Source organism: Falco biarmicus, chromosome 11 (assembly GCF_023638135.1).
Source record: "Falco biarmicus isolate bFalBia1 chromosome 11, bFalBia1.pri, whole genome shotgun sequence".
Lineage (NCBI taxonomy): Eukaryota > Metazoa > Chordata > Aves > Falconiformes > Falconidae > Falco > Falco biarmicus.
The window spans coordinates 15,410,101-15,436,676 of NC_079298.1; the positions used below are offsets into that span (position 1 = coordinate 15,410,101).

Here is a 26,576-nt window from a genome sequence, read left to right on the forward strand (position 1 = left end):
TGAAAATCTAAGAGGGAACTAGTTTCTAAAATATTTGCTAATTACATTAATTACATCCTCTTTCTGTACAGGAAGTATCAAGATGATTATATGGGGAGGGGAGGAGGAAGAAAGGGTGTTAAGCTAGCGCATTAACAGACCAATTCCATCATAACTTCTTCCTTTTGTTCCTGTGAAACCTATGCTTCATACAGGTCAAAGCTGCAGAATAAAAAAACTTAACTTAATCCCACGTTCATGGACAAGCACTCAGCTGAAGTCTCCCAGGTCACAGGAACTTGTTGAACCATCTGTTTGCCATGGTGTTAGCCTGGAAATGAGTCTAGTACCCCTAATGGTAACATAGCTTACATGTTATGCAGCCTTGGCACCAGCACCTTCTGTATACTGTTATTAATAGTATATAGAAAACACTCATCACTTCTCTACAATTCAGGATAGGAAATAGAAAAAGTAACATACTGGCATGTAATTCCAAGGTCAATCTGTAGCTTAAACTTCTGATATATGTGAAGTATTCTGCAGTGAGACAGTGTGTCATGCACTGACAACAAAGGGTGAAAAAATTAATTTCCCACCCCTCATTATCAAAGGAATTACTCCCTATCTTTTTCTATACAAGAGTACTTTGAAGAGTGACTTTTCAGGAGAATTTCATTGAAAAACTAAACTGAAGGGATTGCAGTTGTTGGAAAAAAGACAATCAAAGATTAGTTTATCAAAGTTATAGGAGAGTTAAGATGTAAGGTTTGGACTTTATTCCAGCTTTCAGAGTCTGAAACTGGGCTGCCTTTTTGTCCTGCCGAAATGATTGCAACGGATGAGAGAGCACGTCTCTAGAAGGGAGGCAGAGGCTTGAGCAAAGGCTCTAGCTCAGGTGTGTCTGACCACTAGTCAAAGGTTGCCCTCACAAGGTAATTGATGTCAGTCTGTGACTAAATACCGGCTTGGAATAACACTGATATCTGTCTTACGTGCAGGCAGTCCTTTGTATAGACACAGTCAATTCAATACTGGAAAATAAAAGGCTGATGTTGATTTTTGCAGCAAAATGACACCAAATTAGAATTCTAGCAGAAAAGGCTTACAGAGTTTGACCAGCTCTTCTGAACTAGGACACACTGTTTTTCAAGAGAAAGGTGTGTACCTGCCCTCGCATGAAAGCACAAAGATCAGTCTGGCACTAACACAAATTTATTTTTATTTTCTCTTGGCTCCTAGGCCTCATGGAAAGGGAGGATTCCAGGAAAGTAAAAGGGAGTGAAGGCTGCTGCCTTGTGTTCACAGCACTGCACAAATGCTTCTAGTGGAAGAGTACAGGATCATGGAAGTCTAATCTAACTGTTGCATTTCTGATCTTGCCAGGACAATGTAATTATGTAAGGCATCCTTGAACCAGGTCACTGTTGCTGAGTCTTGTCGCTTCTTTCCAGATTCAGATTAGGAAGATTTCTAAGAGAGGCTGAACTGCAAGGACTTGCCCCTTTTTCCTGGATCTGGTCTCGCAGGTATTGAATTTCTAGCTGCTGCATTTCTATGATTTTCTCACTTTCCTTCTCTGCATTCAGCCTCACGACAGCTGGGCTGGACAGCAGTTCACTGGAGGGAGCTAGAAGATAAAATCAGAGAGGATAAAGCAGAGTAAAAAAGCTCCAGCTAGCATGATTCTTTGGCATGGACAAGGAAAGGCATCTTTCGGAGCTGAAGGAGAGCTGAATAGTAAGATTCTGCAGTATTTAGCAGCTTCTACAACTAAGATTACAACAGAACAGGTACCACCAGGCAGACAAGCTGGAATGATGTGGAGACAGTAATAGAATTGTTCACCAAGGACAAAAAGGGCTTCTGGAATGAGTACTGGCAATATGGAAAACATACAAGAAGCACTACTCACCTGTGTCTTGAATTGCTTGTTTTCTCTTGGTTAATCTTAGTGTTGACTGGAGGTCACGTATCTGGGTGTGGGCCACCTTCAGTTCTTGCCGCAAGTCATTAATTTCCTTAATCTGACTCGCGTTTTCCTGCAAAAGCAATATGCTCTATGAGGAAAAGCACATGTACTATCTCGCTCAGCAATATGTGTCTTCATATTTTTGGGAAGGCCACTGGACAGCACAGAATCAGTATCACAAGCAGAAGATACAGGGCAATCAGTACAGTACACAACATTTCAGATAAGGCCACAGTAGATTTGACACAAAACATGATAATATTCAAACCACGTTAATTCAATAAGCTAATATTTATTCTGCTTTTCTGGCTGCAGCTGCACTCCAAGGTATTTTCTTTACCAGTTCCACAGGGAAGCTCAGGTATATTCCTGGACTGATCCAATTAATTCAGAATTAATGTGAAGAATTCCCATTTCTTCCTTCAGTGTGCATTATTTTGCTTGTCATTTACCACTATGTGTCTGTTCACTGAAATTATCTATCTCCTTGCAGTTCTACAAAGCCCTCTTAGTTCTGACAGACATCATTTTCCAACACTCCTGCCAAATTATTAAGGAATATATAAAGCATATGGAGACTTGAGATACCTACTGCTAACATGCTGTTATGAGAAAAACTTAGCCATGTATCCATCTTTTGTTCTTTTTTTAGGCAGTTTTCAACCCATAAAAGTTCAATCCTCTGATTTTTTTTTTTAATAGCCTACCGCAAAGCATCTTGCTGAAGGAGTTGTGAGAGTACAAGTAAATGCACTTTACCCATTGTTTTGACATATTCAAAGACTTCAGCAAAAACAGTATGGACTAAACCTCGTGAAGTACAATAAAACTGTTGCTCAAGATTTAGAAACAGGAGCACCATTTACTAAATAGTGCTTTTCTGAATTCAAGAGAAGTGGAATTGTACATTTGCCTCTTACAAACACAGTGAAATACCTTATCACATCCACAGCTAATGCAAACGTTAAACAGTGGCCATCATACTTGAATCAAGAATAGCAATGATTTCAGCTACCTGTGGTTGTTTTAGAGAAGTTTTGGAACACAGCACCATTCCAACCCCTGGAACTTCATCATAAATGGAAATATTTCAAAAAAATAAATGGCCAAAAGGTATGCTTTGGGTACCTCACATAATACCAGTCTCAAGCAATAGAGAACTCACTAAAGCAACAGGAGATAAGAACCAGGATCAATAACATTTTCCTTTGAAAAAGGTGTCTTCAAATTTGATATCTTTTAAAAATTGTAATTTTGGTTGATAAGAGATAATTATGTTGCCATAAGAGATATATGCAAGGCATATGATTTGGTTCCTTACAGTACGCTTACAAAGTATTGGCACCACACCACTGAAAACTGGTTAGTAACAAAGTACAACACTTGCTGCAATTGTCTGTATATAGATGCACTCAAGGAGTTCTGGTTGGCAGCAATAACTCAAGGTGCATGTGTGTGCCAAGATTCTCAACACTTCACACTAAGACAAGTACACCAACTGTGCTTTACCTTCCCCTCAACTGAAGGTCACTGACTGGAGGAAGATTGTGGGGTGCATTAAGGTCTGAACTTGTTGGGCAAGAACAGAGAACAGTTGTTCTTGCAGTGGTTGTGTTGGACTCTAAATGTAGCATGGGCTGGTGAGCTCAGGCAGCCTGCTCTGAAACCATAATATTTTGTTGACTCTGATTTGTTTAATTGAAGTCTTTAAACACAGAGGAAATTTGACTGCTGTGCATTTATCCCAGAGCTTGATTCTGAAAGGAACACGTGAAAAGAATAACATCCAAGAATCAGTCATGGTAATCGTCTTTTAACCAGCTTTGAGAGTTAGGTCACAGCATTTCTGTTTAGGTGTACTTTAGTCACGAACATCTTCATGAGTTCAAGTAGTTGAACGCTGCTATAAAATGAAGATCATGCTTTTGGTCTATTAGACAGTATAATACATAGTATCTTGTATGAGGCCATCTGGGCTACATAGAAATTTCTTGTTTGGTTTGCTGGGTGTTAAAAGAGGCTGCTGGTTGACACTGATACTGTTTTTCTGAAGAGACATGCTATGCAGAGAGATTAGAGTTTAACTCAATCTTTTCATTCTGACAGAAAGCTTGCACTGCAATGCAATGATCATGCCATGGATTAAAATAAATGTTCATGGTAAAACTCATTGTCATGGGATGTTGTGGCAAAATACGAATTGTTTCAGAAAAGGGAGAGATCAAATGCATAGAGGATGGGGCCGTCAGGTACAAGTGCATATGACACCTGGATGCAATCTATAGCCTAGGAAGTCCCTACAGTGCTGGCTGTCAGAGACAGGTAGGACACACTGTAGAAAAGATCATCCTATACATGCTTCAGTTTAAGCAGTGTTACTTAACAAGATTATTCAGTGTGTCTGTTCTTAGTCTCCAGGTGACCAAAGGAGCCATTACATATACAGAAGGCTAGAGGAAAAGCTAATAGTCTAAAACAATCAACTTGCCAATTGGTGAGAATAATTAAAATTACCTTGACGGTTCTAATCATCCATTGCAGCAGTCGCTAGTGGAATGTACCTATGAATAGTCACTCCAAGAGGAATGCACAGCTCTGGAAATATAAGCACAACTGAGGAATAACAGGAATACAGAGCTGGAAGGCCATCAAGATGTCATTTACTTTTTCAAACCAAGTCCTCATAGAAGTTTGTCTAACTAGTCTTAAAAGTCCCCTGTGAAGGACTAGAAGATCATGTTAATTCCTCCTGGCAGTAAAGTCTCATTAATGTACTAGACTTCAGAGAACTGCTTTTTCTTTGAAGAAACCAGGCTGGTTAGAACCTTTGATATCTTCATCTTCCAGATGTTTTATTAATTTGGTTTTAATCATCATTTCATGTTAGGCTTACTGATCCAAGACATCAAGTATTATCATTATGAGCACCATCTGTCACCCTATTCCAGCAAGGAAGTTCTTAAGGTTATTTTCTGAAGCTGTCTGCTTTTGTGCCAAAGGAAACATCTAACTCACAGAAGGAGTAAAAAAATCAAAACAGGGCCAGGGAAGATCGCTGCTGCCTAAACCTGAAGAAGCACTATGAATAAACAGCAAAGAACAGATGAACTAGGAGTGGACTGAGGTATAATGATCCTGAGGAAGTATAATAAAGTAACAATGAAAAAAAGGGCTACTGAGGGGAAAAGGAAATGCTGACTGAGAAGAAGGAGATCATGGTAAGAAGAGACTATAAAAGAGCTGTCCTTTTAGGATGTTTGGCGTGGGGCTTTAAATCTTCTCACTCCAGATGAAAACAAAATGCATCTTTGGCCCCAGCAGTCACAAGTTTACCTTGCCTTGTAAGGAACAAGGATTCTGTGCAAGAAATCTTGGTATGAATAGGCATATTCATCATGTGTTTCTGAACTTCCTCAAAAAAACTGGATGTGAAAAGCAGAAAGTTCTTCTGAATTCAGACCAGCAGGCATGAGATTATGTGGCCAAAGCAAGTAGGTTTTTTTTTTCTTTTGTTCCTCCGGAACTGGTTCCTAAACACTACCACACAGCAAGTACGGCTTGGCACTCAGACAGGTACAAATTGACTATGATGGCAATTACAAATACTGTTTGAAATAAATACATGAATTGCTTTAAAGATATCCAGGCAGCAGAGATTTCCTATCTCCTTTTACATTAGGGAATGAGAGATAAACAAAAGTATCCACAAAATAGCAACAATTTCTGACTTCAGAGATCTTGCTCTTTTTGTCCAGAAAATCATACAACTTAAGTAGCTCAATATCCTTGAATGGAAGCACTTGAAAAACTTAGGAATTTCTGGCAAGGAAGCAAACCAAAACTGTTTCGAAGTCCTAAGAAGCCATAGTGGTAAGGCTACTAAAGTTTCTTTAGCGCAGCTGCCTCCTTTTTTCCTCTCCATACCACATGGAAAAGGCTTATTACCTGCACGACACGCATATAAGCAGCTTGGTGTATTTCCTGATTTTTCACCACCTTCTTTTTTAAAGCTGCCAAATTCCTCTCAAGATATTCTCGCTGTTTCATGTCCTCCTGCTGCAAATCTGTGTCTACTGCTTCAGTCTCCACCTGAGGGGGCACAGCATGTTGCCTCAGTAATTACATTACCAAAGAAATCCATTTGCAAGGAGAAGGCTAAAGGCCCTGACTCACCAAGTTTGATTGCTGCACATACTTGGTGTAGAGCTCACGGATCACATCCTTCATTTTTCTGGAATCCTGAATGAAGCCCACACAATTATGAAGATCTGCTTTAAATCGTTTGATGAGAGTTTCCATACTGTGCTTCTGCAAGAATGATGTAGGTACATTCTTATTTGGCTCATCAGAGCACTCTATCATGTGCAGTTTTCTAGGAAGTTAGTAAAACTGGCAAAAACTCTCATATACTTTCACTTAATTAAAAAAGAAGCGTTACATTAAGAAACCCATCAGAGATGTAAGCACTACCTGTTGAATAGCAGTAATATTAATCCAAGATACTTGCTGTGGGTAATGTCCAGAGATCTCATCTGAAAACCTGCGGCTTACTGTCATGAATGCTATCCCCCCACTGTCCTTTCTCAAACAACCTATATTCTTAATTAGAAACAACACACAAACAATGATAGAAGGTAAGGGCAAGACTGCCTTCTCATTCTCACTTGGTTTCTACATGGCCCCTTCGACCTGCTTTCTCAGTCCTGCACTGCCTGCTAAGGTCCTTCACCATCACTTGTAGTCCCTTTCCCTCCCTCATGTCTGACGTGCTTGCTGTCAAACACAAGAGGTCCTTGTCTCCCCCATTTCGAAGCCCACCTACTAATTCCTACTAATACCTACTAATTCACCCTACTAATGCCTACCTATCATTGTAGGTGGTAGCCTACATGCTGCTCCTATTCAAGCCAAGTGTCCCCAGATGTCAAGCTGGGGCAGGGAGGAGTAGTCAGTTAAGCATTTGCCTCACTGCTCTGTTAAATCCAGGAGAATATATGTTGATTGAACAAACTGACACATAACTGGATTTTTTTAAAATCAACTCTCTAACTTGTTTGCAGGCTTGGAAATTTTCTGTCTTTGTCCCTGCTGACCAGAGATTCTCCTGGACTTTGGAGACAGTATCCCTGAAGCGTCTGTTTGCTCAGATTAATGTTTTTGGAGTGCTCTGTCCCCACAAACTTCATTATGTAGGACCTGCATAGTGGTTGCACCATACCTTCTGCTTCTCTCTGTGCAACTCGCGATCAGTTGCTTTTAGTTTCTGTTGCAGTTGTGTGATGTTCAGCTTCAGCTGTGTGCTCTCCTTGTGGAATCGTTCCAGCTCACCCTCCCTCTGAAAGGAAGCAGGAGGAGGAAATCAGGACTAAAAGGAGATGTGAAATAACAACACATAACAGGAAAACCAGAGGCTGGAAATAACAGCCTTCAGGGAGTAGAACCCCCTTGAGGTTGAATTGCAACACGAAAAAAGTTAATTTTGGAACAACACTGCCCTCTGCCAGAATATACAGAAAACACAAAAATGGATGTTCAACTCCCTTTTGAGTTACAGGTATTTAAGTAACGTGATGCCCCTTCATCTCCCTGACCTGCACTGGAGCTTTACTGTTCCATCTGAATAAAAATGGCTGAGATGGAAATTAACAGTCAATACTGGAAAGAGTAAGTACAACAGTAAGAAGAACCTGATACCGAAAAGAAACAAATGCATTGAAAAGCTCTGGGTACGTACATAGAATACAGGGAAAAAAAGCAATAAGGGTACTACAGCATTTACTGGCATATGATGGTGACCAGAAGAGAGAACAGGGCTTTCATCATGCTAGTCTGATGTACATACAAATTGTTCATTAGTTTGCATTTTATTTAAAAGCCTTTTGTTCTGAATAAACAGACTTACGAAAACTAGTACATCACTGATTAGCTATGTCACCGTAGTCCTAATTTGGCTGAGCGAAAGGTACATCTATGGAAAGATCACAGTAAGTTTGTATCATAAATAAGTTGCCTCAATGAATTTGCTGCAAGCCAAGTATGAACGCACGGAAATTTTCCATGGAGCAGCTGATGAACAGTAATTTTCCCACATACCTAACCCCTGAACAGTTATGTTTGCATAAATCTGCAATTTTTCTGAGAAAAGTTCACTCTCTCTTCCTCCAGATTGGAAAAGGGAGTGTCTTACAAACTCTGCAGGGTATGTGGAGGGCAACCACATAAGGATACGATCTATTTTTAAGCAAATATTTTAAGCAAATAGACTGTATTACTCACAGGCTAGAATTAAATACTGAAACAGGAGCTTAAAAAACTGTGTTGATCACTGGTAGCATGTGATAAAAAAGTAAATAGCAGCTAATTGTGCACAAATATTTTTATTAGTTGTAAAGATACTGAATCACTGCTCTGTATCCTTGAAAGAAGTCAAGGAACAAACAGGGTGGAGTCTTCCATGGGACTTGCTGGGTCATCTTTGTATTCAGACAAATGGCTTAGTAGCAGAGGCCAAATAAGAATGTTACTCACCTCATGGATCTGCTCCTTCGTTATTTTAATTTCATTTTCACGTGACTCTATTTGCTTCTTAAACTCCTCTATTCTGTAATCCAGTGCTAACTTGAACTTTTCAAGTTCCTGATTTTTCTTTTTTAGGTCATATATATGCTTCTCCTGGGAGAAATAGGTACAGAGATCTGAATCAGACAGAGCACTCTCAAATAGATCCCTAGGACAAGGCACAAATATGGTAGAGGCAAAACCAGCAGTCACAGATCTAGTGGAAGACTGAACTTCAGTTGCACATGTACACAGATTGGGTGGGAAGGGAGGGGGCAAATAATGCAGAAAGCCACGTATAGATCCCAGAACGGGGGACAATAAACTCAGCATCCTGAACTTGAGCTCCCCAAGAAAAGTTTAGAACGTCAACTAAAAATGAAAATCCCAAACTAAAAATCACAAATTCTTTAAGTTAAAACTGAGTTTCCAGTAATGTGATATTATCACAAAATTATACTATTAAAATAAATGTCTGTGTTAAATTAAGGGAGGGTGACTTTGATCTTAGCCAGTTGTCCAGTCTCTCACCTTGTCTTGGATAGTGTTGGCTCTCTCTTGAATCTCTGTCTTCAGTGCCAAGATGTCCTCCTCCAGTGACTTAATGATGCCTTGTAGCTTCAGCTGTTCCAGTCGCATTTCTTCCATATCCCTGTTTCGCTCCTTGAGCTCTTTCTGTAGGCTGTTCAGCTAGAGAGGCAAACAAGAATGGAACAATCTCCAAACGCTGTGCACAAATTAGCCATTCTACTCTGTAAGACACCTTGCAGACAGCGTGGGATAAAGGATATCCACCTAAGATATGATGAAGCAGCATCGTATCATTTAATTACCTGTAACTCAAAAGGGGCTTGAATATCCATTTTTGCATTTTCTGTATATTCTGACAGAATATTCACTGCACTACAAGGAATCAAGGAATTTGCATCCAGAAGCAAGAAGAGTGTGGATGTCATATCCAAGAATCAGCTTCAAGCCATGGAAAATTATTTTAAGGTGATCATTTGTCATATGTCTCTAAATATGTCAAAAGTAGACTGGAAGGATGCCTGTTTCATAGCTCTTGGGTACCCTCAAAATCCCCACCTCAGTACTAAGATCTGTGAACCCAAGAAAGTCAGAACCAAGAAGTGGTGTTGGTCAAACTGTGAGAACCCACAAAGAAATTCCTGATGTCTAAAAAACAACACAACTGAAGACAGTACCATGATAATAGGGAGTAGGAGGGAAGAGAACTCTGTGTCTCCAGATAGGTACTGAAGAAACTGAAAAGAAAAAATGTCCCTCTAACATCCTTAGGCAAATGTAATAGCCAGTCAGTGAAGGAGCTGAAAGGTTTCATGCCTCCTTAAAAATCCTAGTAAAACCAATTAGAAATGATGATGCATACAAAATACAAATTGTTTATTGCATCGAATGCAGCAGTAGAAGTATTTTTCTGACAAAGCAATGCATTACATCTTGGAAAAATGAAAAGGCTCATTTCCTTCCCATCATAGGATGAACAATATTATTACTTATACTTTAAAACTATATAAGATAAAAGAAAGTGTACTAATAAAAACACACCTCCTCTATTATCTATCACTAATCATATCAGAAATACAATCAGCACACAGCTGCTTCATCTGCACAAATGTTCTAAAACATTCAAATTGGTATAAGAAGAGGCTACTGTTCTCACATGAAATGCCACATATTTACAAACTAAATTAACAGACTAAATTGACATGCCATGAATCACATCCAGTCTTTGGCTATAGGTCTCCACGTGCAAGTCTGATCCTATCAAAGAATAAGACATACCCTTTTATTCATGACTCCTGTTTCACCTTTCAGTTGCAGGTTTGACTCCTTTTCTTCCAAGAGCTGCTCCTCATACTTGATTTTGATTTCCAGGATTTCTTGGTCTGCGTTTTCCTCAATTTGTTTCTTAATTTCTTCATGTGCTTGAAGCTGCTGCTTCATGTCCTCCCCTGCCTGCAGTTACGGAAAGCCAACATTAGAGAAGACAACAAACAGTAAAAGACCAATAAAGAAGAGGAGAATTCTTTATTTGAGCTGCGTTTCTCCTGAGATGATCTCTATTTAGCAGACTCTTCATTTGCAGCACTATTATTTAGGGTAACTTAACTTCTCAAGGGATTAAAGTAACTTTAAAAACTGTTGAGACAAACATAAAAAAATTATTCTTAAAAAAATTTATTTTCAAGGCTTGGATGACTCAAGTTAGGAATGTGGCCCAAATACTAACAGCATAAACTTGTTCTGGCTGCAGAAAATGCAAACATAAGTAACACTTGAGAACATCTTTTAACATTGCTGTCTCTGATACATTGTCTCCGAAAAAAAAACCACCTAGGTTTGCATCAGTCGCTGTATGCCTCTCTTCTCACATTCAATTCCTCACATTCTTTCCAAATTTGGTATTGCAACATAGGGCTGCAAACAGTAATGTTGATAGAATTTATTGACTTTAGATATACAAGTATCAGTTAGCTGGCTGCCCTTTGTCAAGCCAAATCTGACATCAATGTGCAGGAGTTTTTTAAATACTCTGTATTTGTCTTTGCTCCCCAAATTATGCAGGCAGGAACCTCAAGGAATCAGGAATAGAATCCACCATTTTAGAAATGTTATCTCTTCACTAGAGTAAGGTGATTGAATCTTTCTTCAATTACAATAAATGTATAATCTAATCCACATTAACAAACAGGAATTCTTGGATCTAGGAGAAAGAGAGGCGAAGCTGAGAATGGCCAAGGATATTAATCTTAGCAGGTTACTTACTCAAGGTGTGAAGCCCAGAAAAGTTGTTAACTCAGCTGGGTTTCCCTCAGTACTATTCTGTCTACATATTTCCTCAAGATTACAGGCAGATTAGGATTTGCATGGAAGAAGCCAACCTCTCCTGTCCTAGGAGACACTTTGTTAACTAAATTTATCACCAACTGTGATAATTCAAACAACAAATCAAGTTTCCTACCTTTTCCAGCAGAAGAGATTTCTCATTAAGTTTTTCCTCATAATACTCTGTTAGCTCCTTCACAGCCCTGCTTTTGCTTTCCTCCAAATCGTGCAATTGTTTCTCATATTCCTCTTGCATCCTCTGGGATCTCACTTGCAGCTCCTGGTATTTCTCATTTTCCATTAAAAGTTTCTGATCACTGTCAGATTCTGGTAACAGGAAACATACAAACAGATAAAACTAATAGGAAAGAGGTTTATCCTACCCTTCTACAGTCATCAGTGTCTTATTCTCTATTATCTTTTTTGGCAGCTGGTTGCAATAAATTACACTAGAAGCACTTCATCACTTTCTTCATCAGGTATACAGGGGGTTTAGACTCTGTGGCCACACAAAATTTTACATCAGAAAACCATTTCTTGAGTTCCCTGCTCTTCCTTTTACTTCCCACTTCACTAATAATGCCCGTTCCAAAGCTGTCATTCACCTTTCCCAGTTGTGTCTTTGAATATTCTGCTATATCTTTGTTTGTTGCATTGGGACAGAAGGGTGTTCTGTTCCAGCTTGAACAAGTCTAAAGCCTACACCAAAATCTTCTACTCTGCCATTACAAAAAATTAATGATAGCTAATTTAGCCATTCCCTTGAGATGACAACCATGACAGAGCTGCATAAGCACAACTGTTACAGAGTATGAGCAGGCAATGGACCCGTTTATGGGTGGACTTGCTTTTTGGTACTAATTTGAAATTTTTATGTTTTATCTGGATTACGAATCTGGGGTCTGGGTACTTCCATGTTGTGTGCATTGTACATTAGCCTCCTTGCTGAATTGTATGACTTCACTACTCTTGCATGGTAAGCTATAAGATAAATGAAGAAACTACTGATCTCAAAAATCGAACATCTAAGATACAGTGCCCATGTGCATGTTCTCATCATGGTCATGTGTGTGGTGCAGTTCAGACAAACGTTTGGTCTGCAACACCCATGTGACACACATGCTTTTCCCTTGTACTTTAGTAATCCCTGTCACATTACTTGCTATGACTAATGCTCTTCCTCCAGATTGTAGTTACAAACACTTGTTACAATCTAACCTAGCTGCTGCACCTTCCTGGCCTGTTTATTCATCAGCTCGGACAGTTGAAACTGGTGTTGTAGCTCCTGTTTTTCTTTCTCTGCCTGTAAAATCTGGGGAAAAAAATAAGAAAAATACATTTTAATTTGAAACTAGGCAAAGCAGTGTCCAAATTGTTTGTACTCTTGCCCATGGTCTGGAACACATACACAACACAATTTCTTTCAAGTGTCTCACCAAAATTCAGATGCCAAGTTTTCTCACAGAGCAGTTTGTTATGACAGGTTACAGAACTATGGAAAGCTAAGGGAAAGTAGCAAATGGAGTTGATATAATACAGGATACTGTATAATCCTAACCTAATGAGAAAAGTTTGTGAGCAGCAAAAGCCTCCACTTCTTTGTGTGAGCATGCTTGAGGAGAATTTGCAGTTCCACAAATTGTTGTCCAGATATTAAAGTTCAAGCTGCTTCCTGTCTCACTTGAAGCAGCCTTGAGGTCCTAAAACATTGACATTTGCATAGATGACATAAGCCTAAGCAAAAGCAAATTTTGAATGCCATTTGCTTGGAATGTCTGACTACCACTACAAATGTCTTGGTCTCCTAAAAAAGCCCAAAGAACTGGAACAAGAAAATAGGTAAGAAATTTCCCATAAAAGTTAGGAATTGTACCATAGGTACAATTTTTGCACTTTCTTAAAGACTGTATGGGTCTTGCATAAGCAGAAATACTCCATTTGCCTGCTGGACACAACAACTACAAAGGTTAGCCCTGAGCCTGTCCAAATCTGTCATTCAGTTTCACCTGAACATGTGCTGATACTTGGATGGGAAGTACAACTTGCCTGCATAGAAAACTTCAATAACAGAATACTTTCAAGGGCATTTGCTCGCAACCTATAATCAACAAGCCTAAAGAAGTTTCTTTGTAGCTGAGATTATTATAAATCTATAGCCAAGCACCACTTAGGAAAAGACCTGAAGAATCACAGAAGAAAACCAGCACAGATAAAACACAGGTAGAGGAATCTGTAAGAAGTGAAATGGCTTTTTTGTAAAACCTCAAGCTATATGAAAATGAGGAAAAATAGAAAGGTTAAATCTCAGGTTACTTAAATGCAAAAACCACAAGGAGAAAAAAAATGAGCCTGAGGAACTACTTGTGTCCTGGTTTTGGCTAGAATAGTTAATTTTCTTCTCGCTAGCTGGTCCAATGCTGTGTTTTGGATTTGGTATGAAAACAATGTTGATAACACACAGGTGTTTTTAGTTGTTGCTAAGTAATGCTTATAAGAAATCAAGGACTTTTCAGTTTCTCAGGCCCTGCCAGCAAGAAGGCTGGAGGGGCACAAGAAATTGGGAAGGGATACAGCCAGGACAGCTGACCTGAACTAGCCAAAGGGATGTTCTATACCACAGAACGATTGTGCTCGGTATATAAACTGGGGGGGCTTGGCCAGAGCTGGCCAGTCGCTGCTCAGGGACTGGCTGGGCACCAGTCAGCAAGTGGTGAGCAATTGTATTGTGCATCACTTGGGTTTTTTTTTCCTTTTGGCTTTTATTCCTCTCTACCTCTCTGTCATTTTCAATACAATTATTATAATACTGTGTTTTATTTCATTTATTAAATTGTTCTTATCTCAACTCACAAATTTTACCTTTTTCGTGATTCTCCTCCCTATACTGCTGGGGGCAGGGAGTGAGTGAGCAGCTGTGTGGTACTTAGCTGTCAGCTGGGGTTAAACCATAACAACTTGAAGAAAACATTAAAATTAAAAATTAAACTTCCTCAAAAAAAAAAAAATCAGAAACCTCCCAGAACATTTGTAGGGCCAAAAGACAGGAAAGGTATAAAAGGAGCACTTGAAAATGACAAGACCATAAAATAATAAAACTAGTAACTAACTTGTCAAGCTTTCATACTGGAATCCTTCTTTATGTGGAGTCAAACAGAAATACTGCTTGAAGGGACTATGTGCAGCTCCACAAAATGAGCAGTAGCAAATCACCAGGACAGGGTAACATTCATCTAAAAGCTCAAAAAGAACATGAGGTTGATAGATTTGAATCATATGATATGTAATCTCTCACTTCAAGCCATTTTACTGTCAGAGAAATTGCTAATGGATCACTTGCCTTCTACCTATAAAAAGGGGTCCAGAAATGGCAAATTACAGGTCAGAAATCCGGTGTGTGCACCAGACATGGACAGAATAGAGTTAACAGACACAGATAAATAAGACACTGGGAAGAATTATCATGGCTGTTGCCTTTCAGAGAAGTCCTGCTTCATGACCACAGAGAAATCAATAAACATGTGAACAGAAGAAACCCAAGGAATATGTTTTACTTCTGCTTTTAAAAAGCGTACAAGGCACCTTAGCAGATGTTCTTAAAAAAACTAAGCAGCCAGGGCATAAGATCCTGCAGCAGCTGCAACCTTACATGTGATGGAGCTTTTAAAGGATGGTCTCATTTCTACTCAAGGGTGACATAGCTTACTGATCCTTGGTCTCAGACAGCATTTATTACTGGAACTGTTTTTACGTGAAGATACTTACATAAAGGCTACCTAGGAGAACTCTTGCATCCCCTTGTACTTACAAGATACTTGACTTGAAGGTAGCTTCATGCTTTGCAGATATCAAGAACATCTTTATTGGAAAGGAATGCTTCATTTTTCAGATGCTTTCTGGCATTCATACATATATAATGCAAGTTTGATTTCAACTTCAGTGAAAGATTTCTTGGTATTTGGTTCTGCAATATGAATCATACCTGGTGTTTGGTTTTAAGGGAGCCTATTTCCTGAGCGAAATTCTCTTCTAATTCCTTTATTTTTTCATTACAGTACATGTCTTTGAGATGTAGCTGGTAATAATTTTCTGTCTGTAGCTCTTTCACACGAATCTGCAGGTCTAGCATTGCCTGACTCTGTTAGGACATGGATGAGAAGACAATTTTACTGGAGAGGTTGTTTGCCATTAGCAAATTATACACACATTTACATGCACATATTTATGAAAGATAGCATTTGCAGAGAATTTTCAGAAAGACAGATCAAGTTCCAGAAGTAAGGTTCCTTTACTATCTTACAAGATGGCTTATAGAAATACAGCTTCTGACTTCTCTACTCCATTAAAACTGCTTTCAAGAGATTGGGGAAAGTATTCACTCACTGTTTATACAATGCAGCTTGCATGTTAACAAGTAGCTGCAGTTACTTGCTGTATCACCTTTTTATGACAAAAGCCATGCAAGCCCTCTTAAACAGAAAGCCATATAGGAACAGCTAGTCACAAACATTATGCAAATGTAATTCACAAGCTGTACACTAGGAATCCTATGGTTCATATTCACAAGTTGCTCCTCCTACCTTCTCTTCTACATCTGATCTCATCATCAGCACTTCCTCAGCATACTCAACTTCCTTTTCCCATTTCAGTGTCCCACCTTCTTTATCACACACTTTCCAGATAAATATAGAGCCATCCTCTGAGGCAGTCAGCAGAAACAGGTCATCGTTTGTTACAGACATCTTAGAGGGAAAACCAAAATAATAGTAGAGATAAGCAAGAATGGAGACACAGTTTTATTTTATACCAAATTTTTCTCCCCACCGTGGTGAAAATTTATTACATTGATTACTGCTTACGAAAAAGTCTTTTGTCTTTAATTAGGGATTGCTTAACTTAGACAGTGAGCTCAGGGAGCTCAACGACAACCTTAACATGCCAGTGGTGTTTGTCTTGAGCCCCCTGAAGAAGCAAGGTATGAGCAGGACCATCCAGACAATGTGTTTTACCATGTTTATTTTTAACACACTATGCCACGAAATGGGAAGGAGAATCAGCACTAAAGAAGATGTGTGCGGCTGGTATAGCAGGGAAAATAAAGTGCCCTGTTACCTTTGTAACAGCACCTGCGTGGGCCTGATACTCATTGAAATCCCTTGTCAAAGGTAATGGGTACTTCATAGCTCGAATTGTCCCCAGAGATGTACCAACAAATACCATGTGTCCAGAATGAGAAACGGCTACGGCAGTATACACAACACCAAAAGCAGGCACTTCATTCTGGATCTAAAACAAAAACAAAACCAAGAGAAAATCACGCGAACCCCTTGCATTACATTAAGTTCCCCAATACTATTTGATTACTTACTGCATAAGCAATTGTCATACCTCTTCTGCAGCAAATCATGCAGTTAGAAGAATCTACATACTTATAGGAGTACAGCCATGAACAATAATTAGGATTAAGCTTTATAGATACACACTCTTAAAATTTCGAGCCGAGGTCCACATGTTAATCACTTCTGAAAGATGTAATGGTTACAGCATGCAATTTACTACTTATCTGGTAAAAACCAAAATGCATGTAGCCTACAGTGGTAGATGCAACACACTTCTATTTCAGCAAAGCGGTTGATACAACATTGCCAAGTTAAGTTTGTGAACTGGATGAGAAGGTTTCTAAGTAAATCCAAGTGAAGTTACAAAAATACAAAACTACAACAGAATCTCAGGTTTCACGGTAAAGGACATAAGAACACAAGAAAAGTGTCAGAAAATATCACAGCTATCAAAACCAGATTGATTCCTGCTTACCAAATGGATGATAAGGAAACCAAAGCACTAATACCTTCCCCAGAGAACTTAGCAAGATCACACAGTGTGTGTTAGCTCACCGAAGACTCTGAAATTTCTTTGAGAGTTTGGTCAGATCCAACAGCAAAGGTGACTTTGGTATCAGAGGACAGGGCAATGCTGCTGTAGATGCAGGACTTGAGCACACTCTCTGACTCCCTTTGACCTGTCAACACGTTCCACTCATACACAGCACCATGTGTGTCACAGGAGACAAATTTAGCATCATCTGTGCTCCATTTAACTGCATGTATCTGGCAAAAGCAAAACATACCAAGGAGCCTGATGTCCAGGTTATAGACATGCAGCATGGAGTCACTTAACTGGTACATCCATGACAATTTTGGAATCATACTTCTAAGTCTTACTTAAAACTTCTAGATGTTTTGCAACTAATTCTGTTTTAGCATTAAAAAAAAATAAATCAGTAAGAACTACTTTATGAACACACTGGGAAAAGCTCATTTGAATAGTCAGTAGTACATTTTTAAAATTTATTACTGGGATATTTTTCCTGGTTCAGCTACCTGCCAATCATTCACCTTCAATTTAAGGACAGACTTTTTAGATGTATCAAGTGCATGCATCCATTGACTTCTGACTTCGGTATTTCTATTTTTAATTTTAGGGCCCCTTTCTGATCCAAAATTGTACTTCACCTTTTCAAAATGCATCTTATTAACTAGTTCATACTTTATGATTTGTATCATACAGGATTTGTTTACTAACCTTCCCACTATGTCCTTTCAGATTATTAATATTCTCAAAGGTGATGCTGGAATAAATTTGAATCACATTTCCATTAACTGCAGCAAAAAGATGGCCTCCATTACTGAAGGAGCACTACAAAAAGAACATAACTACCCATTACTGTAGATGCAGTGGATAAAAACATTCATGCATTGAATTCCAATGACATCATCTAATATCAGAATGTTACACAAAAAGAAAACTCCATGACATAATTAGTTTCTTACTGCTTTCCCCTGTAAAATCCAGTCCTTAAGTATTTGTGAGCAAACCATCCCTTCTGCTGCTTCCCAGGTCCACAATTATGCGTCAGTCTCCAGGCTTATTTTCCAATAGTTGGAATCCTTTCCTCTATGCTTTGGTATCCTAAATCCTACTAGGATCTATTGGAGATGTTTCTGTCTTCTGTCATGTTCTTCACCACTCTGCTTCCTATAACTCCCCAATTTCATTTTTGCATCATTCCTTACCTCTCTACACTGTCTCACAGCAAACTCCTTGAAAACATGCATGTCCTTATACAGCAGACTTATAAATCGTAGTTTGTCAGAAAACCCGACCAAACAGAAAAGGCCAGTGGGATGAAGTGATACTGTGTATGCTTCCTCCCGATATTCCTTATACAGCTCCAAAGTGCTGAAAGAGAAAACCATTGCACAGTACAGAATAGTACAGACTCCCTACACACAGCTGACAGGACATTATCTGCACTGGCAAAGACACCTGCAGCTACAATCTGACCATGCCTTGTCCTTGAGGAAATGTGTTGTCATTCAGTTAAGTAATGATCACACAGATGTTACAGGAAACAAAGGCAAATCTGAGCTTTCTGGTTCACAGAGAAGGTGCGGAAGGTGCAAGAGCAAACCCTTGTTTACTGTAACATAATGAAGAAGGTAAATGAACCGCTGATTGCAAACCTGTAAGAACATCCCTTCTGAGATCTGGATTTGTTTTTCTCTCCCTCTCCCTCCACAGAACCTTAAAATCTGGAGTCATTTTGCTTACGAACTACGGCTATGAAGCAGGAGATGGGACAACAATATCTTAAGACAAAGCTGAATGAAACATTCCTGAAGACTTTTTTTTCCAAAATGCATGGGAAGTGTGACACAAAAGTGGCTTAACAGAAAAGGCTGTGGATTCTTTTGGCACTGGTTTTAAAGGCACAGCATACTCACACTCCCCAAATCATGTCAATAAGACCATTTACATTCCACACCACACAAGAATTTTACCAGAAACACTCTCATTCATATAAGATTGCTGCTGTTGCCTGCAAAATGTAATATACAAAAATCCAAGAGATAATAATAAACAAACTCTTTACTTCATTTTGTAATTCCAGACGCGGACAGATCTATCCAGGGAAGAAGTAGCAAGAATGGGTTTCCAAACACAGATGTCCAGACCAGTAATCGAAGCAGAATGCAATGGGTAATTCAGGTATGCAAAATAAGCTGCCTTCTCCTGAGAAGCAATGAGACATTAGAAAATCACAAATATTTCACTGCAGGCAGAAAGTCAGGTAAGAAATCTATCACAGCTCTTTGCATACAGTAATCAAATACATTTGAGGAAACTCCTTAATCCTTTCACTGCACTGGTCTGAACATAATAATGATAAAACCATAGCAATGTTAGAATCAGTTTTAACTTCATAACTAAAAATCAAGAAGAGTGATGCAGGGAAGATGTAGTCTCCATAGTTCTCATACACTAGTGGGAGCAGAATGTAATCAGGTGTCCAAAGAAATGCAAGTTAGATAAATAAATAAAACTGGACCTGAGAGAATTCAGCTAAGACCTTCTGATATTTAAAAATAATCAAGTGCTGAATGATAAGCAGCTTAACTGGGATGTTTAGCTAGTACATGCTGGAAGTGAAGCACCAATTAAATTTTAGGCTGCATACAGAAAAAGGACCTGTAATTACCAAACCTCTTCCTGTAAAGATCCTTCTGTACACCCGTACACAGGTTAGGTATTTAACTCCATGCAAGTCTATTTCATAATCATACATTTATCTCTTGTCTTTGCATTATTTAACAGAGTAGGGAATGTTTTGCATTATGTTTGTCCTTAACAAAGAGGTTTCACTTCTAACCAGGACTTCAACAACTATTCTTTTAGAGTAACATGAGATTCCCATAGCTGTTCAGCTTTATTGTTGCATTAAGGTTTCTGCATATTACAGTGGAGCATAAACTACTACAGTTACGTTAAAAATCTCTCTGTTAAAGCCTTACTTAAGTGGCACCCTTAAAAGGACTTCACAATGTTGTCTATCATTCTGCTAAATAACATCAGGTATTCATATGGAAGGATGCTTCAGCAAGGGACTACTGAAATACAGCTCTCAGAGAAGCATGCAGAGCACTTCATATCGTGAGTTTTTAGGGTTCAGACGTTTTTTGATGGATTTGATGAGAATGCATCATAGAAAGCGATACTGAATAGCCTGTACCATCACAATACACCCCTTACTGGACATGATGGCTGTGGAATGTGATAGGATTGCACTTACCTTCATAAGATTAGTGGAGAGCATAGGAAACATGTAAAGCTGGTTTTCATTTGTGTTAACGACCATTGTTTTCCCAGAGGGGCTGAAGCATATACATATAATGTCCTGTCTGCCCAACTTTTTTGGCTCGCTGCTGAACAGGTCCTGAGGAAGCTGCACAAGAAATGCATCACATGGGATATTCCAGGTCTCCATGTTTTAGTAGCAGGCATACACACACACACATAAACTTTTGCTGTAATGCTAGTCTAATAAGCATATACATAACATCAGTAAGACAACTTGGATATTTAGTAATACATAACTATTGCAAGGCAGGGAATAGAGGACAAAATAACCTAACTGTACCTATAGCATTACAGCTGAAAAAAGGATCAGAGGACATTTCAGCAGTAATCTTAAGTACTGCGCTAAACAAAAATGAAAATGGTAGCAGAAAAGTATTGAGAAAAAACCCTAGCAAGTGTCAGAATGAAAACTGCCTGAAGATCGTGATCTCAGAATAAAAGTTCTTTGCAGCGTATCATTCAGGCTGATAATGGTCTTATTACAGGGTCTTGTGCACAGGGAAGATCTGACCTTTTAGGCCCACAGTATGAAGGCTTGACCAGGTCATCACAGTTAAATGTTCTTATCTAAAAAATGCAGTAAGTCAATACATACAGCTCACTATAGAAGGGTTAGAAATCTTACTAGATTACTTAAGAATGTACAGTTCTCATGGCAGCTACAATAAATATCTGAGGGGAGAAGAGCTTTGCCTTGGAAAAAAGCCAAGCAGCCTAGTTCTTCAAAACTGATGTAGACTACTCCTTAGCTTCAAAAGTCTCCATAAATAAAAGTTTCTTAAAGGTTTCCTGAAGTTTGGCAGTCTCAAAGTACATTTTACATGCAGAGCTACCTTGCAAAAGGACGTCTGTCACTGACTTTCAGTGTGACCTCTGGCAACTCCCTTCCTTTCAATAACACCAGCACAGTTAGCTAATGCTTAGAATGTAATTTAGAGATATGCTAAAATGATTATTATTATCTGATTCAGAAGCACCTCCACGCCTCTATACAGGCCTCTCCTGCATAATTACTTGTAAAAGCTTTTTTCTCCCTACCCAGATTTCTTGACTCTCCTTGTAGGCTTCCTTTTCCTTGGCCTTCTCAAACAGAAGAACAACCCCTGGGCTAGATGAACATGCAAAGCCCTTGGAATAAGCTGCAAGTGCAGATATTTGAGGCAAAGAATCCTGTTGTGAACCATTATCTTCAGAGGACAGCCCACAAGAGATATCAGAAGAACTGCAAGCAGGAAATGCACAAAGACTTAAGACCAATAAAGGACAAAACAAAAAATGCTCATCATCAGCAACTGAAATACTAGAATGCATTCATAAACTGGACAAGAAGGAAATAAGTGAGTGGCCTGTAACCAATCTGCATGCACAAGCAAGAAACTATTAGTAATAGTATTTAACAGATTTACCTCTCATATTCTTCTGTTGTATCTTCTTCTAGCTCCCTGGGTGGTTTTTTGTACTGTACACTTGTCTCCCAGTGCAGCTCTCCAGTTTTAAACAAGGTAAGTTTGCCTGCATCAGTGCCACATATAACTTTGTCCTCACACAGCCAGGCATGGCACAAGTAGTTTTGTGGCTTTCCCTTTTGTAAATTCATCTGCTTCAAAGTTCCTTCACTGTACTTAAAAAGTTTAAAAAAGCCATTTCCAGTGATACAAACCTGTGCGTTGTCTTGCGGACTAAAGCTCACCTACGGTACAAGAGAGACATAAATTATTTTATACAAGTATGTTCACAAATAAGCAAATATCTGTTCCGAAGACTTTCAATACCAAATACAGGAAAACAAACAAGGGAAGAAGGTTCATAGAAATATATAGGAATACAGAATAGACTAAGAAATAACCATCATAACTACATATTGCAGTTTTTCCCTTTCCAAGACTGTGTATATCAATTTTACACAATGCTACAAAATACATTAACTCTATTAAGCTAAGACACTATCTGAATCACAAGGCAATACTGAAGAGAAAGTTGTCTCTGCCCTTCAGGATTAAATGACAAAATTAATTTTTCCAGTAGGAAGCTTCCTGAAAAGTGGCATCATTCATTCTTAAGTGCCAGGAATAAACTCTGTATTTCAGATGAACCTTGCCCATTATACATATTAATTCACATAATTAGGTGTTGGTGAAAACAGTAGAATAGCCATCTCAAGACCCAGTATGAAGGACAGCAGGGGTAGTTACACCTTATTTTTCATGCTCAACGGGACTTTAGACAGCAGTTATCTTTACAGTCACTCTCCTCTATTTAGGAATTGAGCTCATGAGGTCAGTAGTTCACGCAACCTCTGCTTGTAGCTGTTCCCCAGAAAAAAACAGCAGCTAGGGTCCAACCAACCCATGTACTGGAAGCCTTTTACCTTCCTGCAAGAAAGATACTAAAAAAGGGCACCCAAAGCAGGATGCAGGAATTCTTTGAGTGCCATCAGCCTGCTCCTTGCTACTCTTCCTGAGCTACTCCTCTGATCTGCACACAGAACAGACTGCAGGAAGGAAAAGGTACATGAGCACGCTGAGAGCTTCCAAGCTGTGTTACACTACCGAGCACAGCTAATATATTTAAAGAGTATTTCTGCAGGGACACATTGCACACTCACTGGCCACTCTGGCCACTTGTACTGGCCTTATACCATAGATCTCTTAAAAGAATCTCATGTGATATATGAGACACAGACATAAGATAATGTCCATTATGGTCAAAGCAAAAATTTATTTAGCCCAGCGTCCTATTGCTGAGGAAGGCCAACAGCAGACGCCAAGAAAAGCCACAGAAACTACATAAAATCTACAGCGGGGAGCCCTCTCCTCCCTCTCTTCCTCTGGAAAACTGTGCACATATCTTGCAGGCCGAGCTTACGTGCTACCTGGCACCCGGCACTCATCGAACCGTTTGGTTCTTTCATCCATCTGAAATAGCGCGACAGGGTCCCAAAGAACCAGTCAACTACCAGTCAACTCTGAATTGAAACGTTAAAAGCTGCAGAGACGCCGGCCCAGCCCAGCTTTGCAGGCAGGCGTGTGCAGCCCGCGCCCCGGCAAGGCCGGGGGGGCCGAAGGGGCCCGCACGGTGGCCGTGGAGCCCGGGGGCCGTGGAGCCCGGGGGCCGTGGAGCCCGGGGGCCGTGGAGCCCGGGGGCCGTGGAGCCCGGGGGCCGTGGAGCCCGGGGGCCGTGGAGCCCGGGGGCCGTGGAGCCCGGGGGCCGTGGAGCCCGGGGGCCGTGGAGCCCGGGGGCCGTGGAGCCCGGGGGCCGTGGAGCCCGGGGGCCGTGGAGCCCGGGGGCCGTGGAGCCCGGGGGCCGTGGAGCCCGGGGGCCGTGGAGCCCGGGGGCCGTGGAGCCCGGGGGCCGTGGAGCCCGGGGGCCGTGGAGCCCGGGGGCCGTGGAGCCCGGGGGCCGTGGAGCCCGGGGGCCGTGGAGCCCGGGGGCCGTGGAGCCCGGGGGCCGTGGAGCCCGGGGGCTGCGGCCGCTACCTGGCAGACGCCACCGCCCGGGGCCTCCACGCGGGCCGCCGCCATCAGCCGCTGCTTCTCCCACAGCCAGTAGGTGAGGTGCCCGTCGGGGGGGGCCGTGGCGGCCGCCAGGTACCGGCCGTCGGGGGAGAAGGCCAGGGACACCGCCTCCCGCGCCGGCAGCTCGGCCGCGGCCAGCGTCCGCCGCCGCCGCGCCGGCACCGACGACAGCTCGTAGATCGTCATGACCGGCTGCTCCGCCACCGCCTCCGAGAGGGCCAGGTACCGCCGGTTGGGGCTGACGGCCAGCGCCAGCACGCCGCGGCTCTTCTCAGTGCCTGCGGGGAGGAGCGGGGTCAGGGCGGGCCGGGGCCGGGACCGGGGCCGGGGTCGGGACCGGGGCCGGGGCCGGGGTCGGGACCGGGGCCGGGGTCGGGACCGGGGCCACCTGGGATGAACTTGTGCCATTTCTGCTCGAGGTGGACGCGGAGGCAGCCCGCCCCCGCCGCGTGCAGCACGACCTGCTCCTCCAAGAAGCAGACGCCGCCGGCGACCCCCGGTCGGCAGCCGAAAACGGCCACGGGCTGCGCCGCCACCGCCGCCGCCATGTTGCTGCTGCCGCCGCCGCTGCCGTGGCAACCGCGTCCCCGGCGCCCCCGGAAGCGGCGGCGGCGGCGCGCGCAGGCGGCCGGAAGCGGCAGCAGCAGCAGCAGCATGGCGCGGCGCGGCTCCCTCTCCGGCTCCGACTCTGGCTCCGACTCGGACTCGGACGACTCCTCGCTCTCAGACTCGGAGGTGAGGCGGCGGTGGCGGGGCCGGGCGGCGCGGCCTGCTCCCGGTAGCCGCGGGGTGGACTCTCCCGGTGCCCCCGCCGGCGGCTGGGCTGACCGTGCCCTCCCCACAGCTGCAGGAGGCCTTCTCGCGGGGCGCGCTGAAGCCGGGGCTCAACGTGGTGCTGGAGGAGAGGCCCAAGCGGCGCAACGACGTGGTGAGCGGGGCGGGGCGGCGCCTTCCCGGGGCCGGGCGGGAGCCCCGGGCCGGGACCCGCGTCCCGTAGCGGCGGGGCCGGGGCCGTCGGGGCAGGGCCGGGTCGGGCCTCCGGGGTCCCCGCGCTGCTGCCGTGGTTTGGGGCGTCACCCAGCGGCCTTGGGGGCGCAGCCTGGGTGTTTAGCCCCGCCGGCCTTGGCGTCACCGAAAATCGGGAATAAAACTCCTTCAGGCCGGTGTAGCATTAAGCAGCAGGCGTTACTTGTGGCGGCACCGGGTGCACGGGGCGTCGCCCCACCTAACGTGGGTGCCGAGCAGTTTCGCGGGTCCCATTTTGTATCACACAGCTATTCATATTCATGACATTTCCAGGATTTCTCTGCATATGTATGAGTCTTCTCGGGACCTTCATTACTATTATGTCCTTTTACGCCTGCGCAGTTACGCCCCTTAGGTGGTCGTCTTGACGGTCTGGTGGTCGGTCTGGTGGTCGGTACTGCCTCTTCGCTCCTCTTCATCCTGTTGTTTGTCTCACGACTCCCCCTAAGTTCCTGCACATATCCCCAGCTTGACACCTTCATGAACCACAGAACCAGCTTGGCCTGGTTTTTCTGCTGCAGACTCCCTCTTAACTTATTCCTTGACTAAAATAATGCTTCCTTGGGCGATTAGTAGCTACATACAAGAGTTACAAAGCCTAAACAATAGCTGGCCCCAAGGACACAGCCAACCTATGCTAAAAGCTAGTTTCTTTACACACTAGAGCAGAGGTTCATGCAGCGATTGCAGCATTGTGCGTGGTGGGGGTGGTGGTGTCTGTGCGGTGCTGTGCAGAGCTGTGCTTCCTTCACAGAACGGCCTGAAGCAGTGCCTGTCCGAATTCAGGCAGCAGCTGGAGTGGGTGGAGAGGCTGGACGTCACTTTGGGCCAGGTTGTGGACCCCACCTCACAGAGTGCTTCTAACAAAGAAGCTGTTGACCCTGAGAATGATTTCCAGAGAGAGATGAGCTTGTAAGTGTCAAAAAGGAGGACTTCTTGTAGGGTGTCGGCATGCTGCTGCATGTCAGTTGTGTTCCACAGGTGTGCTGCAGACTGCCGCGCTGGCTGTCACTGTGGCACTTTGGGGCCATGTATTTTATATTTGATGGCTCTGAATGTTTTCCAGAGTAGCTACAAATTAATTTCGGTATATTTAACTTGTCTTGTGACTGGAAGTAATTTCCTTCCTCGCAGCAGACTTCCATCCTTTGCTGAAAAGTTTATTTTAAAAGTTCCTTGGTTGTGGCGCTATGCATTTAACACAGGATATGTATTTTTCTTTGTGGATTTGTTTTGGCGTTATTACAGTTCTCATGTGTTGCTTTGCCTTTTATAATCCAACATATAAAATTAACTGGAAACTAGATAAATGTATGTGTGCAAGATAAAAGGGTTAATATTGTACTGGCCCTAAATTATTTTTAATAGCACTGAATGCTGTAGGGCATAGAATGTTGATATAATTCTAGATCAGTGTAGATTCCAGTATCAGCTACTCTTATGTGAGCGGAGTTTCTGTCAGCACTGTGAGATGCCCGGTA

General features: G+C 42.1%; 1 protein-coding gene across 3 annotated transcripts; it reads right to left on the reverse strand.

Annotated features, from left to right (window-relative positions):
* Nucleotides 1-1,180: 1,180 nt before the first annotated feature.
* On the reverse strand, nucleotides 1,181-24,801 carry CFAP57 (cilia and flagella associated protein 57). 3 transcript variants are annotated; one of them, XM_056355941.1, is made up of 22 exons: nucleotides 24,458-24,801; nucleotides 24,031-24,347; nucleotides 21,961-22,244; nucleotides 21,593-21,776; nucleotides 20,487-20,639; nucleotides 19,290-19,429; nucleotides 18,430-18,595; nucleotides 17,939-18,052; nucleotides 17,251-17,463; nucleotides 16,469-16,642; nucleotides 15,937-16,098; nucleotides 15,339-15,494; nucleotides 12,578-12,671; nucleotides 11,496-11,686; nucleotides 10,316-10,489; nucleotides 9,041-9,199; nucleotides 8,480-8,623; nucleotides 7,170-7,286; nucleotides 6,125-6,259; nucleotides 5,897-6,040; nucleotides 1,895-2,021; nucleotides 1,181-1,609 (listed from the first exon to the last, which is right to left on the reverse strand). In XM_056355941.1, exons 1-22 carry the CDS (start codon nucleotides 24,723-24,725, stop codon nucleotides 1,401-1,403), a joined length of 3,825 nt encoding a protein of 1,274 aa, XP_056211916.1. In that variant the 5' UTR covers nucleotides 24,726-24,801; the 3' UTR covers nucleotides 1,181-1,400. The 3 variants fall into 3 exon arrangements, with proteins under 3 accessions (XP_056211916.1, XP_056211917.1, XP_056211918.1); XM_056355942.1 differs by lacking the exon at nucleotides 5,897-6,040; XM_056355943.1 differs by lacking the exons at nucleotides 1,181-1,609; nucleotides 1,895-2,021; nucleotides 5,897-6,040; ... (4 more) ...; nucleotides 10,316-10,489; nucleotides 12,578-12,671 and having other exon boundaries at nucleotides 11,521-11,686.
* Between the last annotated feature and the right edge of the window lie 1,775 nt (nucleotides 24,802-26,576).

Excerpts from the sequence above, each read along its gene's own strand:
- CFAP57 (XM_056355941.1), bottom strand. The coding sequence starts at position 24,725 with ATGCTGCTGCTGCTGCTGCCGCTTCCGGCCGCCTGCGCGCGCCGCCGC. Across the intron at positions 24,348-24,457 it reads ATGGCACAAGTTCATCCCAG|GCACTGAGAAGAGCCGCGGC; the intron begins GTGGCCCCGGTC and ends TCCTCCCCGCAG. Across the intron at positions 21,777-21,960 it reads ACAACAGAAGAATATGAGAG|TTCTTCTGATATCTCTTGTG; the intron begins GTAAATCTGTTA and ends TCCTGCTTGCAG.